General features: G+C 42.2%; 1 protein-coding gene across 1 annotated transcript in view; it reads right to left on the reverse strand.

Moving 5' to 3' along the window:
• piwil2 (piwi-like RNA-mediated gene silencing 2) overlaps positions 1–15,015 on the reverse strand; it is a gene marked incomplete at both ends in the record, with an annotated part of 37,168 nt that extends 22,153 nt beyond the window's left edge. The window contains 10 exons of the mRNA XM_083644670.1: positions 565–649; positions 957–1,145; positions 1,687–1,800; positions 1,907–1,987; positions 2,812–2,936; positions 3,254–3,371; positions 3,679–3,789; positions 8,744–8,861; positions 14,290–14,389; positions 14,491–15,015. Coding sequence (XP_083500796.1) covers positions 565–649; positions 957–1,145; positions 1,687–1,800; positions 1,907–1,987; positions 2,812–2,936; positions 3,254–3,371; positions 3,679–3,789; positions 8,744–8,861; positions 14,290–14,389; positions 14,491–15,015 — 1,566 coding nt within the window. The remainder of the gene's footprint in view (positions 1–564; positions 650–956; positions 1,146–1,686; positions 1,801–1,906; positions 1,988–2,811; positions 2,937–3,253; positions 3,372–3,678; positions 3,790–8,743; positions 8,862–14,289; positions 14,390–14,490) is intronic.
• Positions 15,016–15,648: the final 633 nt, after the last annotated feature.

Here is a 15,648-nt window from a genome sequence, read left to right on the forward strand (position 1 = left end):
GCCAGATGACAGGCACTAGGTGCCATTTTCTACTTCATTTGGAAGAGAAAATTATCCTGAAATGAAGATTTGATTGACAGCTGCATGTCGTGATATGATTGGTTGAAATGGGGTAGAAATTTGATAGTACTAGGTGACGTCAGCAACCTGTAGATTAGTGTTATCAATGAAATCTTGAAAAATGAACTTTTGATGTGAAAAAGTGTGAAAAACTAAAAGAATTAGATTTTTTTTTTTTTTTTGCATACATCATTAAATAGGTGCATTGCATACCCAGGTATTTTAACTAAAAGAAAAGAAAAGTCATTTTTGGGTTCAGCTCGACATTTAACAACTTTTAATACTTTTCATGACCCCGCGGATACCCTGTATTATTATAAAATGTGGCTTAATATTCTGCAGTTATGCTCTGATACTCATTCTAGCCACAAGGAGGCACTCTGCTGCAAGAAATCAGATGACGTCTACTGACAAGCCAAAGTGAGAGGGCTTTATCTTGCCATTACAGAAATGATGTCTGACCTGTGAGCCTTGTTGAAATAAATACTTGGTGCAGACTTTTACCTTCCCACCAGGCTTGGACCTCTCCTTTGGCCGATTGATGAGCAGAGGCTGGTCCATCTCTTTGATTGTAATCCCGTAATGTTTTCTGTTTGGACACAAAATGGGAACTGATTCAATGGCACAATGACATCAGCAGCAACAACAGCAACAACCGTAGTAGGTAACAGCAGCAGTAATAGTAGTACAAATAATGTTAGTATAGAACTTTGATTAAACAATTACAAAGATAAACAAAAAATAACAGCCAACTATAACAAATATTACACTAGTACAAGTTGCACTGCTGGCTTCAGAAAGGCCTGGCCAACATTATAACACACAAATAGACAAACATAGCCACTATCGTTTATATTAAGGCTTTTTTCAGTTCAGTTGTAATGACTTAAGCTTACTTGTAGTAGTCCACGAAGGTTGTTGTTGAGCCATCAAACAGAGTGAAGGTATCTTTGGGAGACTTGTTCCACTCAATGTCATCGATGCGGTAGGTGTTGTTATTGTACCGGGTGATGACGATGGCACCGATCAGCTCCTTGGCGCATTCATCTTGGAAGCTTTCTTTGCTCTGTTGGTACATCACTCTCCTGGAAAACAGTGGGCATCAAAGATCATGGATTTGCTCTTGTCTGTTGAAAGGGTTTTATATATGAATGTGATAGCTAGATGCTATAAGCCTATACCATTTCCCAAGCCGCTTTCCGCTGCCCTCCAAATCACCGCTTACTCCACATGTCCCAAAGGCAGGGTTATAGCGGTTGTGGGATGTATTTACAAATCTGTCTGTCAATACAGATGTACTGCATCTTGCAACCATGCAATTAAATACGTATCTTTTAAGTCTAGATTAAAGGTATTAAAGTCTCAGACTAGCCTGCCTGAAGTTATGATTTGCAAACCTATAAGACAACTGAAAATATATTTTAGCAATAGCATTTAACTGGTAATTCATGTTACTATTCTCATGCTATTGTGAATTCATTTTTTAGGAGTCCAATATAGTTTCAAAATGTTGCCAAGTGGGTCAAAGACATCTACGGGTGTTACTGTAGCTATAAGTTCCCTTTAATGTATGGTTTTGATTGCTGCTGTGGCTCCTGGGGCCAGTGAGATGCTGAGTGTACTAACATGACATCCATCACAGAGTCGTTGCGGAGAACTTTGTGAGACACATCCACCGACAAGTAGAGTCCTCCATCTGTACGCTTGATACAGGTTGCATAGCCTGGCCACACCTGCAGTCTGCAAAAAGACAACCAGGGTTTTGAAGGAAACGTAGCTGCTAGGTCTCCAAGATATTAGCTGCGGTCTGGCCTCTCAAGAGGCCAAAATGTAACTCAATACTCACCGATGTTTTCCAAGAATGACTGCACTTTCTGGATCATAGTGATTCCGGCCCACTAGCTTCAATCCAACCATCTTCATTACCCTTGACAAAATAATAAAGAAAAATACTTTACTTTGACCATCCTGAACCGTCTTTATCTATTTTTTCTTTGAAAGGGGACGGTGGTGGTGGTAGTAGCAGCAGCAGCGTATTTGCTTACAATAACTAGCTGTTTAGGTTATTTCAGTGAAGGGCTTTTAGTGAAAATGGAACATTTTCTAAAGCAGTCTGGGTTTGTGTGAAACAGCTTGGGCCTCTCCAGGGAGCACATTTGAGCTTGAAGCTGTGAGTGAAGTGAACACAATGCATAAGACATCGTATGGAGAGAAAAAGGAGGGGGCTAACTTATTCGTACTGGACTGGCCATGCCCTTTTCTTTATCAAAAGCTTGGGCAGTCCAAAACTGATTTAAATCATGTCATTGCGGAGTGGGAATTTTCAGTCGGTATTCAATATGACTAGAAATATCACGAGCTTCGCACGCTCATTTCTAGGCTCTACACTACAGGATTGGGGATTAAAAAGCAGGTACGGTACATAGATCAGATGTGTTCAGATGTGCGTTTACTGCGGGGGTTATATTCCCGATCCTGTCTGCCTGGGCTGGGCTAGCAGCTAAAGGCTAACTATGCTGAATGGGGAGAATAGAAGGATTACCCCCATGCTGCCCCATTGACCAGACATCTATGATGAGACACCGCCTGAATGTATAGTAATGAGATGAATGTTTATAGGGGCAGGGCCATATGACTGTCAACTCACTATATTTGAAAGGTATTTGATGCAACAACAGATACTCAGATGCATCTATACAGTACGTCTATAATAAGATTTTCCTGAGAAGTGTAGGAACCCTGTTACTATACCTCCTAAGCACCACATTATAGAAGGGGATGCACAGATCAGAGTTGGGTGGGAGAATCTTCGTCATCTGGACTTTGATTTCTATTTCCTCGTTGTCAGTGCGTCTCACACTCTTCAGGACAACCACCTGCACAAGGACCAGATAACACACGATCCAAAAACCTGGGTTAAGGTCCCAGGTTCTGACACATTCTACACAATGAAAATCCAATACATAAAAACCAACCATTTTCCATAGTTTCTAGATCTGTGTAGGAACGTTGTGAGTCTCTGGATGCACTCTTAGTCAAATCAACTCAAAATTACAAGACACTTCCTCATGAAATTAATTTGAGTAAAATTCATGCTGTGGGTGCATGGCAACTTCAGCTAACATCAAGCCTGTGCTACAATAGACAAAATGACTTAAGTCATCCAACCAATAACCATAAGTGTGATACCTACATCATTCATCTTGACTGGCAGGTAAAGTATTGAGCCATCAAAAGCCACTACTTCTCCTGTGGTTGAGCGATGGTCTTTCATCATGCCGAAACGCATTCCCATTGACTCAACGTTTGGGCTGAAAGATATCATTGGAAACACAAACACTTGAACATGAATAGTATTCACATTTACAAGAACCAGTATTGATTGCCATTAAAGAATAAAAATTTTTTTGCTTTAGAATGGCTGAGCGGTATTAAGCGGTTCCTCTGTAATTTTATACAATTGTAAACATTAGGAGTACAACTTACGTGTCAGAGGGTATTTTTTTATTATAATTTATTGTATTTATTTTAATTTTGTAATTCCTCCAGTAATTTTGGCTGATTGACAGCTGAATGAATACCAAGTAAACAGAGTACTGAGTGAGATGTGTCACTTACATGAAGGTAACGTGGTACTGATAAACGGCCTCATTCTTGCAGCAAATGGGGATGTGGTTTGAGGCCACAGTTAGAGGCTTTCCTTTTGTACCAACTTTATCAAGCGGCACACTGACCAGGGAAGAACATACATTAACATGCATGGACATATTTACAACATCGTAAGACACACAACAGCACAACATGTATTTGACCATGTAGTCCCCTTTTTTCAAGAGACCTGGCCAAGAGAGACACATAACATCATGACACATAACATACCAAAATATATACACGCAAACATGAAGGTATAACATAACATGTATAAGGTCAATGGATGCACAGTAGAAGTTATACTTACTGAACTGCCTCCATCTGCATCTCTATCTTAGCTGGTGCACCAGTAGGAAGCTGCGTGACCTCTTGCATGGGGGGCGGAGTGGGCGTGGTCCCTACACATTTTGTGCATTTTAAAATGTCATACTTTTCCATATCTCTTTTTTATTATACAAATTCAGTTTTCATCCAAAATATTTTTATGCAAATGATGTACAGTATGTATTGAATTAGAGATGATGATGTAGACTTAGTTCAATCTCATTGCTCAACATTTGTCTTAGGATATTGTGAAATAGTGTAAAATATCCAGCAGAAAGGGAGTTCCACTGTGCTTCAGTTGTAGGCAGATCCGGTGCGTCACAGGAGCAGAGGACACAGCAGCAGTACGTTAGGAAGAAGTCACTGGAGCAACACTGACTGTTGATGCCTTTTTATTAAGATGCCGTAAAAACATAGACTAACATTTCAATGTCCCATCATGTATCTTCATCAGAGTCAATATGATGAAACATAGACTAACATTTCAATGTCCCATCATGCATCTTCATCAGAGTCAATATGATGAAGATGTATTGAACATTGAAATGTTTTACTGCACCTTAATAAAAAAGGCATCAACAGTATGTGTTGCTCCAGTGACTTCATCCTAACATACTGCTGTAAAATATGCATCCACTACAACCTCCCAGAAATGTCATTCTCGTCTGTCACCCATCTGGTTAGTTGGTGAATTAGAATATTGCCGTATTGATGTGCATTTGTTTTGTATGATACTGTATATGCCCAGTATTAGCTGGCAGAAAGCAAAACAACAGTTACAACCATTTTTGCAGTGAATGTGTTTTGTTGCTGATGTTTAGTAAGCCTATTTATATGCTTGAAACCCAGGTGATAAATTCACTTGGAAGTTGGATGGAAGTATGATTACGGTCAGTTGTGTACATGGAAGCATAACTACCGTCAGTTCAGTTGTGTACAAAGTTGTGTATTTTTCCAGACACATTCCCTGGGCTGAAGACCTTGAAAATTTCCAAACTCTTTGTTCACTTTCCATACCTGCATGAGGCTGTAGAGGTGCTGCTGGGTCGGAGGTTGGAGCAACAGACTGAATGGGACCTGGAAGTAAAGCAGGCGGTACTGGGGGTCCTCTTCCTACTCCCAGCAGAGGCATCGCTGCTCTGTCTGAGGAGGACAGGCCTCGGCCAAGGAAACTGCAACAAATCAATGACAGCCAGGGCTGGATATCAGCAGAGAACTTATCAATACTGATAAATGCTTCCAATACTTCAATATCCATACCCGTTCTAAAAGCATATTTGAAGATACCCAATACCTTTCTTTGTTGAATTGGAGCCATTTCATTAGTTCAATATTATTACGGTAATTTCATTATGCAAAAAATGGTCTGCATTTATATAGCGCTTTTATCCAAAGCGCTTTACAATGAGTAGATAGTCTACATTCACCCATTCATACACCGATGGCGGCAGGCTGCCACGCAGGGTGCCTACACACCATCGGGAGCAAGGAGGGTTAAGTGTCTTGCCCAAGGACACAGCGATGGCAGCTGGGAGGGAGCGGGGATCGAACCGCCAACCCTTGCGTCATTGGCCGACCCGCTCTACCTCCTGAGCTAAAGCCGCCCCCAAAAAATAAATCATTTTCTGTTTAATATATATACATATTACATATTATATATATATATACTCTGCCTTTCTCATTTAGATCAAGATTTAAGAATTTAGATTAGTTCATAAAAGCACCTGTAACCAAGAACAAAACGTCTGATGCCATAAAACTCACATCATTTGTTGTTTTGTGAAACTGGAGACTTGAGTAACCACAGAGAAATTGGATCAATCCTGTTGATTAATGGAGTCTACACACTCAATCGACAACTGCTCTTATGTTTATAGCCTAGGTGCAAAAAGTGCTCCACAGTCCACTACATAACTATTGCAACAAATACACCAACCATCCTGGATAGAAAAAGAGGATGAAATCAAGCTATACTCTGAATGCAGTGGTTAGTCAGATTACCATCTTCATGACATGTAAAAGACTGAATGGGCATAGAACAAGCCAATGAAAAAAACTTTGGGGAGGAAATAAAGAGGAATGTGTGAACTAGTTTAGGGATGCACAGCTGCGATAAATAGACATTTATTTTTTGAGCCACCAGAGGCTGCAGTTGTTTCCAAGAGGGAAGAGCATAATAGACCCTTTTCACAAAATGGCCCCCGCGAGAAGGGTCTATACACTAAGCTTTAAACAAGTACTTTGAGGTTGAGCAGAATCCCCTGGCATACAAATCAAGCTGCATCTTGGATGAATAATTTGATTCAAAATGACCAAATATTAAGCATTTACATTTATTTTGCCAGTTCATTCATGTACTATTATGAAGACACAAACATCTTTTTTTTTTACATTGTTGTCTCTTGTTCTCCATCTTGTTAACACCGTTCAGCCAAGTTGATGACACTTGTCTCAGGTGAATTACATTGAGATATACTTGTCACAGCAAAGCTGATGAATTACAAATCACATGTCTCAGGACTAGGGCTGTGAATCTTCACTGGCCTCACGATTCGATTACGATTGGACAGATTCATCTGTCAACGATTCGATTCCACGATGCATCTCGATACAGCTCAAAGCATGGCAGCTTTAAGTATCAAATCCTCAATTTTCTATATTTTTACTGCACATGGCTACTTTTTCATCAATTAATACAAGCACTCAGATAAATATCAAGTCAATCTTTTACTTAGAAAGTGCTTTAAAATCTGAATGTCAACAGAAATTTAAACAAACGATTCATCTGTCAACGATTCGATTCACACGTCCGCATCGCGATGCATCGATTATAAGATTAATTTTGACACCCCTACTCAGGACCCTATTTTGTACTGCATATCCATGTGGTCTAGATCAGATTTATAAAAAATAAAAAGGACTCCATTCAGCATTTAGCTGTTTACACCAATTAAAAGCATCAGATGTGTCACATGTATGGGGGAAATATTGAATTGGGACACTTTCAGCTGTGTGGTGTACATAGCCATAAAATAAGGGATGCACCGATATGAACATTTTGGCCGATACCAATAACCAATATTAACATTGTTCTTATGGCCGATAACCGATATGATCTGTATAAAAACACATTTGTATGATAATCAAATTGTCTACATACTGAAAAACACATGTAAACACTGAATTTGAAAAAGTAATGGATTTATTTATTTCCACTTACAGATGTCGATATGATCTGTATAAAACATGATAATCAAATTGAGTACATACTGAAAAACACATGTAAACACTGAATTTGAAAAAGTAATGGATTTCTTTATTTCCAAAACATTTGGAAAAGCCCATAAATCATAGATTTACTGCATTGCTTCCTCTCAATGTGAACATTTTGGCTGATACCGATAACCGATATTAACATTGCAACATCGGGCCGATGCCGATGTGTTAAAAAATGACCAACATCGGCCGATATAGATATGAATGCCGATATATTGTGCATTCCTACATAAAATCCTAAAAACATTGAGGAGCCGCCATGCTGTAGTCAACTAATGTGATGTGTAGGGATGCAGCTGTATACCGTTTGAAGGTATACCGCGGTTTGAAAACGTCACGGTATCAAAACCACTAAAATTTGCCGTCATACCTTCCCCACAGTATCAGCTGTTTCCCCAAAACAAAGTGCCCAGGTCGCTTGCAGAGTGCAGCTTACGCGGCCCCTCCCCCTGGCTGCATGCCTACCTAGACTAGAGCACAGTAGAGAGGAGCCGCAAGGACCCCCCTGAACTTTCCCCCATCTAAAAAGACAACGTCAGCTGCATGGGAATATTTCAGCTATTGTAAAAACATAATGGTCCGCAATACCGCGATACCGTGAAATTTTTGTCCAAGGTTATCATACAGTCAAAAACTCATACCGTTGCATCCCTAGTGATGTGGCCACTCCCGTCTCCTACCTGCTAACTCTGCCCATCACCTCCTCAGGTCGGTCTCCTACCTGCTGCCTTTGCCTATCACCTCCTCAGGTTGGCCAATGCTTCCTGTCTCCTACCTGCTGCCTCTGCCCATCACCTCCTCAGGTCTGTCTCCTACCTGCTGCCTCTGCCCATCACCATCTCAGGTCTCCTACCTGCTGCCTCTGGCCATCACCTCCTCAGGTCTGTCTCCTACCTGCTGCCCATCACCTCCTCAGGTCTGTCTCCTACCTGCTGCCTCTGCCCATCACCTCCTCAGGTTGGCCAATGTTTCCCGTCTCCTACCTGCTGCCTCTGCCCATCACCTCCTCAGGTTGGCCAATGTTTCCCGTCTCCTACCTGCTGCCTCTGCCCATCACCTCCTCAGGTTAGCCAATGCTTCCTGTCTCCTACCTGCTGCCTCTGCCCATCACCATCTCAGGTCTGTCTCCTACCTGCTGCCTCTGCCCATCACCTCCTCAGGTCTGTCTCCTACCTGCTGCCTCTGCCCATCACCTCCTCAGGTCTGTCTCCTACCTGCTGCCTCTGCCCATCACCTCCTCAGGTCTGTATCCTACCTGCTGCCTCTGCCCATCACCTCCTCAGGTCTGTCTCCTACCTGCTGCCTCTGCCCATCACCTCCTCAGGTCTGTCTCCTACCTGCTGCCTCTGCCCATCACCTCCTCAGGTCTGTCTCCTACCTGCTGCCTCTGCTCATCACCTCCTCAGGTTGGCCAATGCTTCCTGTCTCCTACCTGCTGCCTCTGCCCATCACATCCTCAGGTTGGCCAATGCTTCCTGGGCTACTGATGACACCTCCTGGGGAAGGCCACTGCTTCAACTCTGCTCCAAAATCTCCAGCTGTCCCCCTTCCTGCAACAAAATGTAACACCCAATGTCTCAATTATGGCGAATGGTTTTATGTACCTAGTCTGTGTTTTTGATCAAATCAAAACCAAAGCTGCAATTTAGAACAAGTTATGTTGACCATCATGTGAACTGAGACAGGATGGAGTCAAGGAGCAAGTTGGAGAAAAGCTTTTATACATGAGGTCCCTGATCACCATTGATCTTTGGTGATTTCAAATACGTTTAATCTTAGGATTAGCACACTGCACCATCGAACCATTTATGTTTCTATAAAACTAGTCCAATAACAAGACTCACTACAACAATTGACACAATTCTGTGCTGAATGAATGAATGTTCAACACGCCATTGATCATCTATAAACCTAGTGCAATATGGATAACTGCAGGAAGGCACGGTGTCTCAGAGGTTAGCATGGTTGCCTCACAGCCAGAAGATCCTGGGTTCGAATCCCGGTCCGTCTCAGGTCCTTTCTGTGTGGAGTTTGCATGTTCTCCCTGTTTCTGTTTCCTCCCACCATCAAATACACGTATGTTAGAGTTAATACTCCCTGTCAGTGGCCCCGACCAAGGCACTGGCAATCAAACTCTGCGGTAGACATACTCTGTGGCTGCTCACTGCTCCTAGTTCTAGGAAGGTTCCTAGTAGAGGATGGGTCAAATGCAGCGGATGAATTTCCCCACAGGGACAATAAAGAATATAATAAAAATAACAACCTAACTTAACCTTAGCTCCCCAGGGGTCACCTGGTACTATATACAGTATATATATATATGTGTGTGTGTGTGTGTGTGTGTGTGTGTGTGTGTGTGTGTGTGTGTGTGTTTTGTATATGCGGAAATCAGTGGAGACATTTTTCTTTCCATTTACTCCTAAACCATGCCCACAGATTACCTAGTAAACCATGTGCACAGATTTGTAACACCTATGTAAGTTGATAACATCAAAGGACTTTTTGGCCTATATACAGTGAGCCATAGCCCTTACACACCGCATAATTATAGTGAGCTGTAATAACCATTAGGCACCTAGACCAGAACCAGAACCTTCGATTAATCACATCAGTAGGTCTAATCTTTTACGATCTGATGTTTTTTGCTGACAATATGAAACCTATTTATTACCTCTGCCAAGGAGGTTATGTTTTCGGCGTTTGTCAACAGGATTACGTAAACACCACTCGCCCGATTTTCATGAAACTTCATGGAAGGGTGCAGCATGGGCCAAGGAAGAACCCATGCAAATTCTGGAGCGGATCCAACTCACAATAACAACATGAACAAGCAATTATAGCAAATACGAGCGGGCCTTGGCAGAGGTCTGCGCTCTCCCGAGTGCCCTTCTAGTTCCCTATAAATCATGCTTGTAGAAAAAGCATGTTAATTAAATTGTATATGCAACTCTGTGGGCCCCTGTTTTTCAATGTACATACTACAAATCCGTGTGGATGGTCTACTAATCCGCGGGCATGGCACTTCATCTAAGTGCGCACCAAGCATAAATAGTAAAATCCCAATGTAGCATTGTGTTTATCAGATTGTTCGATGGCTGCACAACCTTCTTGGCCATTCCCTCTGTGAATAAATCATACTTTTATCCAAACATAGTAATTACATGTCAGGGTGTGCTTGATGACTGTGGTGCTGACTCACCTATTCCCACTGGGAGCGCATCAAAGTTTTTTCTTTGCGGGAGCATAGGCTCTGCCTTCTGTGCAATATACTGTATTAAACTTGCTCAAATCTATGATCAGGGGCTGTGACATTTAAGCCACAATGTTGCAAATGAACTGCCATCACCAGATGGCCGACATGCCCAACTGATTAACTGACTGCTGCAAATTCGCTCATACGTTTTACAGCAAACACTTTCCTGATATGGTGTCGGGCTTTGTTCTTATTCAGGCAGTTGAAACGGGAATCAGCCATCATCATGATCTACTTAGAACTAGATATGCACTTATACCGTTTGCTGAAGACCATGTTGTTTTGTAAAATAAAATGAAATAAAATAAATAAATAAATAAAACTAGAATGAGCGCACCGCGGGTATATGCCTCCGCCAACAAGTGAGCAGTTGACATCCATGTCTGTCAAGACTTTTGAGTCAAATGTGAAGAAATTCCGTCAAGGCGTTAATGAGATATTGCAATAATGAGCTAGAAAATGACGTTAATGAGGTCACAGTGACCTTGAACTTTGACGCCCAAAATTTAATTAGTTCATCCTTGAGTCCAAGTGGACGTTTGAGCCAAATTGGAAGAAATTCCTTCAAGGCGTTCCTGAGATATCGCGTTAACGAGTGTGAAACGGGCGGTCGTGAGGTCACAGTGACCTTGACCTTTGACCACCAAGATCTAATCAGTTCATCCTTGAGTCCAAGTCGACATTTGAGCCAAATTGGAAGAAATTCCATCAAGGCGTTAACTGCACTTGACATTTTAACAGTCTCAACCAAACCTATCTGAGCACATTTGAACAATTCCCCCACTTTCTCTTGTTCAATGAGAGAAGTGTGGCCCAGCTGGCAGAACCATCCAGATAATCCTGTTATCTCACAGTGACCTTAGTGGATGGGAGTACTTGCCTTGACAGACAACTCCTTCAGCCAATCAGCGTTGCCACATGCAGTCCAAAATAATCCATCAATTTTAGAAGAACGACAAAAACATCTTTTCGGCTGATAAACTTCGCTGGTGCATAATAGTATCGTTGTAATAATTGTTATTTAATCTATTTCTGCAAGAACTGCACTTATGGCTGTTCATCTCATTGCTTTTTTGGGAAATGGGAGCCACCATTACTCTTCTAAGCAGCAGCTGAGCGGTGGCCCTGATTGGCTGAGTAGCATCACATGCGACTATCAATGCATGCAATGGGTCTGTGGCTGGTGAACTAGTACCGTACAGTCTAGAAACGCTGCGTGCGCCAGTTAAAATTGAAACGCTCCGTCAAACTTTAATAATCCTCAATGATTTATCAGTTATAAGTCTGGGTCCGCGTAGGATAGCGTCTGGGTCCAGACCCGGACCACGGTCCGCCATTTGCTGATGCCTGCTGTACTGTATATGCTGTGGCTCAGGAGGTAGAGCGGGTCGTCCACTAATCAGAAGGTTGGTGGTTCGATCCCCGGCTCCTCCAATCCACATGTCGAAGTGTTTTGCGGCAAGACATTGAACCCCGAATTGCTCCCGATGGCTGTGCCAGCACCCTGCGTGGCAGCTTGCCGCCTTTGGTGTGTGAATGGGCGAATGTAGGCACATTGTAAAGCGCTTTGGTTTGGATAAAAGCGCTATATAAATGCAGTCCATTTACCATGAACATTAAAAAGGAGGTGAATACTCTGTAAACACTGTATAGCGCAGCAAGTGGAAGACATCGTATCAGAACCCATTTTTGGCCACTTGCTTTTTGCTGCATGGCACACCTAAGATTTCCTTCCAGGTTTTACATTGTCCACATTCAGACTCAAGATGCTATTAAATCCAAATGCACATCATCTCAAGGTCTTTTGTACCCTTCCCTGTAGGGTTGGGTGATATGATGAATATATCAACTATTGGCTGAGTCCATTAACGGTTAAAAAGAGAAAAAAAAAGAAAAAAATCTGGTTTTTGACCTTGTATTTTGCTCATTTAATGGTCTAATTTATAACTACAGTAATTCACCTGTAAAGGGCAATTCAAAGCATGCGTGAATAGGAACTGGTGTTTAAGTTGAAAACGAGCAGCAGCAGGGAGGGGCCAGGGGACTTGATGTGTGTGTGTGTGTGTGTGTGTGTGTGTGTGTGTGTGTGTGTGCGTGTGTGTGTGTGAGTGTGAAGCTGTCTGTGGCCAGCGCAGTTCAGAGCCACAGCTTCAGAAGAAAGCACATACAAGTAATTTATTTAAAAGCCAAGACCGACCCTGCCAATACCAGATAGCATACAGTCGTAGGTCGCTTCGCGTTTGGGTTGCAGACCTCTATTACACAGATTCCTAACTCTAAGTGGACGCGTCGATGCGAACGAACATCAGATTGTTTCAGTTTTTCCAAAGGATGATGTCCTGCTCCTGTGCGTCAGCTGAGCGACGTGTCTAGTAAGCCATCTTTGGTTGCTGTCTGATCCATTGGTGCAGAAAAACAACGTCCATTTTATTTTTTAACCACATGTGCATCCACGAATATTAGGGATGGGCAACAAATTTCGAATTTTCTAATAATGTTTTTTATTATCAAGATCGACTTTTATTATTGAAAGGCGAAAATCGTTTGACAATCTTGAATTAAGAAGTATGTTTTCCATTGTTTTTACCAGCACCTGTCTCTTTAAAAGCAGCGTTTGTCGATGTGATGTGTTGCCATAGCCGCTGGCTGCGCAGTGCGCACTCACTCACGCAAGGAGCATTAGGGAAGCCCCCAGCAGCTCCTTGGTAGAAACGTAGTAGAAATTGGGTCTACATTACATCAACACTCAGCCACAAGGAAAAGGTTTCAAGGCTCGTTACTGCATGAAGAAAAGCTGATATTCTGTCTACTGTTCCATGGGCTATCTCGGGTTCGTTCGGGAAGCTAAGCTAACGTGGCTAACGTAGTCTGGGTCTGTGAACGTCAATAGACTGGCAAAGTCACCCCCTCTCCCTCTCCATGGGATTTCATCCGCCATTCATTTTTCCATAGACCTGGGTAAAATGCTTATAAAAAATGGTTTTACTTGTAAAGTTTTTAACATATGGCCCAACCCTAATCCTGTTTACTTACGGTAACTTACTTTCAAATTCCATTGTTTCCTAATTATATTATATATAGCATTTACTGCTATTCCCCCCCCCCCTTTTTTGTACCACATGCATCTATCGTCAAATTAAAGAAACTAGTGCAGGTTGCAGTGCTAAAAATGTTTTGCCTTTGGTATTTTAGGTTTTATAAATTAGGCTATATAAATTACCTTGGTTTGGTGAAGTAAAACTGCTTAATGAATAGAGGAAACACTGAATATGATCCAACAGATTTCTTTCCCCAAACGCCGTTTTTTGCATGTTAATTTAGGGGTTATGATCGCTATTTTTAGCTTTTTTGATGACTTGGCTCTCAGACAGCCTCTTCGACATGTTTCCCAAAGTGAAAACCAAGTTGTGAGGTGATGTAAGGGTCCCCACACTCAAAACACCCCAATCATAAACGGAATTATTTCTGTAGGCCTATCCTACAATTATGAAATCATTTACTACAATAATTAGGTCTACTTTTGATTTTGATAATTAGGCCTTGATCAATTTCTGCCAAATTATGGAAAATTCTGCAATAGTCCATGTTTTACAGTTTATTCAATTTTTATTACCAAATTCCATGATTTCATTTTTTCCGTTTTGAGGAAATTATATGGCGTGAAAAATACATACCCCACTGGATCCAACAGATCGATCTTAATTCTACACTACTCAAATACATACCAACTGGTGGCGCTCCTCGTCCCCATGATGAGGGCTCAATGCCCATGCCTCTAAACATTGACACAAGAGTTGATCCTTGACCCTGGGTCGGCATGTCAACCTGTGAACACACACACACACACACACACACACACACACTTAGTCGTATTATTCAATTTCTGAAAATTAAAACTTGCAAATACAATCATTCTTGGTTCCAACCTCCACTTTCATCTTCGGACTCGGTGTCTCTTCTTTCGGGTGTTTCTTCATGGGTTCACATGGTGGTGCTTGCCCATGCTGTGGCTCCAAAGTAGGCAGGACCGCTCCCCTTGCCACCCCTACCCTTGGTTCAGCTGCTGAGAGGAGCAGCCCTCTGGCTCGGCCCAGTCCTCCATCATCAAGTGGTGCAGAGCGCCCTCTGGCCAATCCAATCAGAGGTTCAGTCATAGGGGGAGTTGCTCCTCGCCCGAATTGCACTAGTGGCTTATCACCAGGAGCAGTGAAACCTCTGGCTCGTCCTACACCAAACCCCTCTGTGGGGAGCGGCAGTCCTCTAGCATGTCCTACAGTCATCTCCTGTGTGGGGGGCAGCAGTCCTCTAGCATGTCCTACAGTCATCTCCTGTGTGGGGGGCAGCAGTCCTCTACCACGTCCTACAGCCAGGTCCTGAGGCTGGAGTCCTCTTCCCCGTCCCTGCAGCCAAGGCATCACACCAGGGAGTCCAGGAGGCTTGTTTGGGTCCATCCCAGCAACTTCTCAAATGTCTTAAGTTGTAAATAAAAAAGGTGGCTGTTGGGGGGGAAACAAACATGAAGTCTCATGAATCCAAAGAAGGTTAGGCATGTAAAAGTCAGTTGATGTGAAGATAGTGTTGGGTATCAACTGTAAGACTGGGATCATATTATCCGTAACATCTGCATTCTGCACACAGTTTTATGCTGGCTCACACCTACAGAGATCAAACTGATTAGATGTGCTTTGTGATTGTTGTGTTAAACATTTTCAACTTTGCACATGCTTTATGAATGCATAAATAGAACAAATCTAACACTTGTAACATTAGCTGCTACATTTATTTGGACTAGTGTGATCCAGGTGTTGCGCCATAAGTGATTGTCTGCCAAATAGTGATTGCAGTCAGAAACTGGTAAAAAGGACTGGATTGGTTAACTAATTGGTAAACTAATGCAGATTCATAAGGATAATTGCAAAATAGATAACTTCCTTATTGTATATAAACCATCCGCAAATCACATTTATAGTTCCAAATGTAGGCCTAAACAAGGATATTAGACATGCCAAACAAACACACATAAACATTGTAAACAATAATGTTACAACACAATACTATAATCATGGCATGACCTGATTGCTGTA

This window comes from Poromitra crassiceps, assembly GCF_964638095.1.
Source record: "Poromitra crassiceps genome assembly, chromosome: 10".
Taxonomy (NCBI): Eukaryota; Metazoa; Chordata; class Actinopteri; order Beryciformes; family Melamphaidae; genus Poromitra; species Poromitra crassiceps.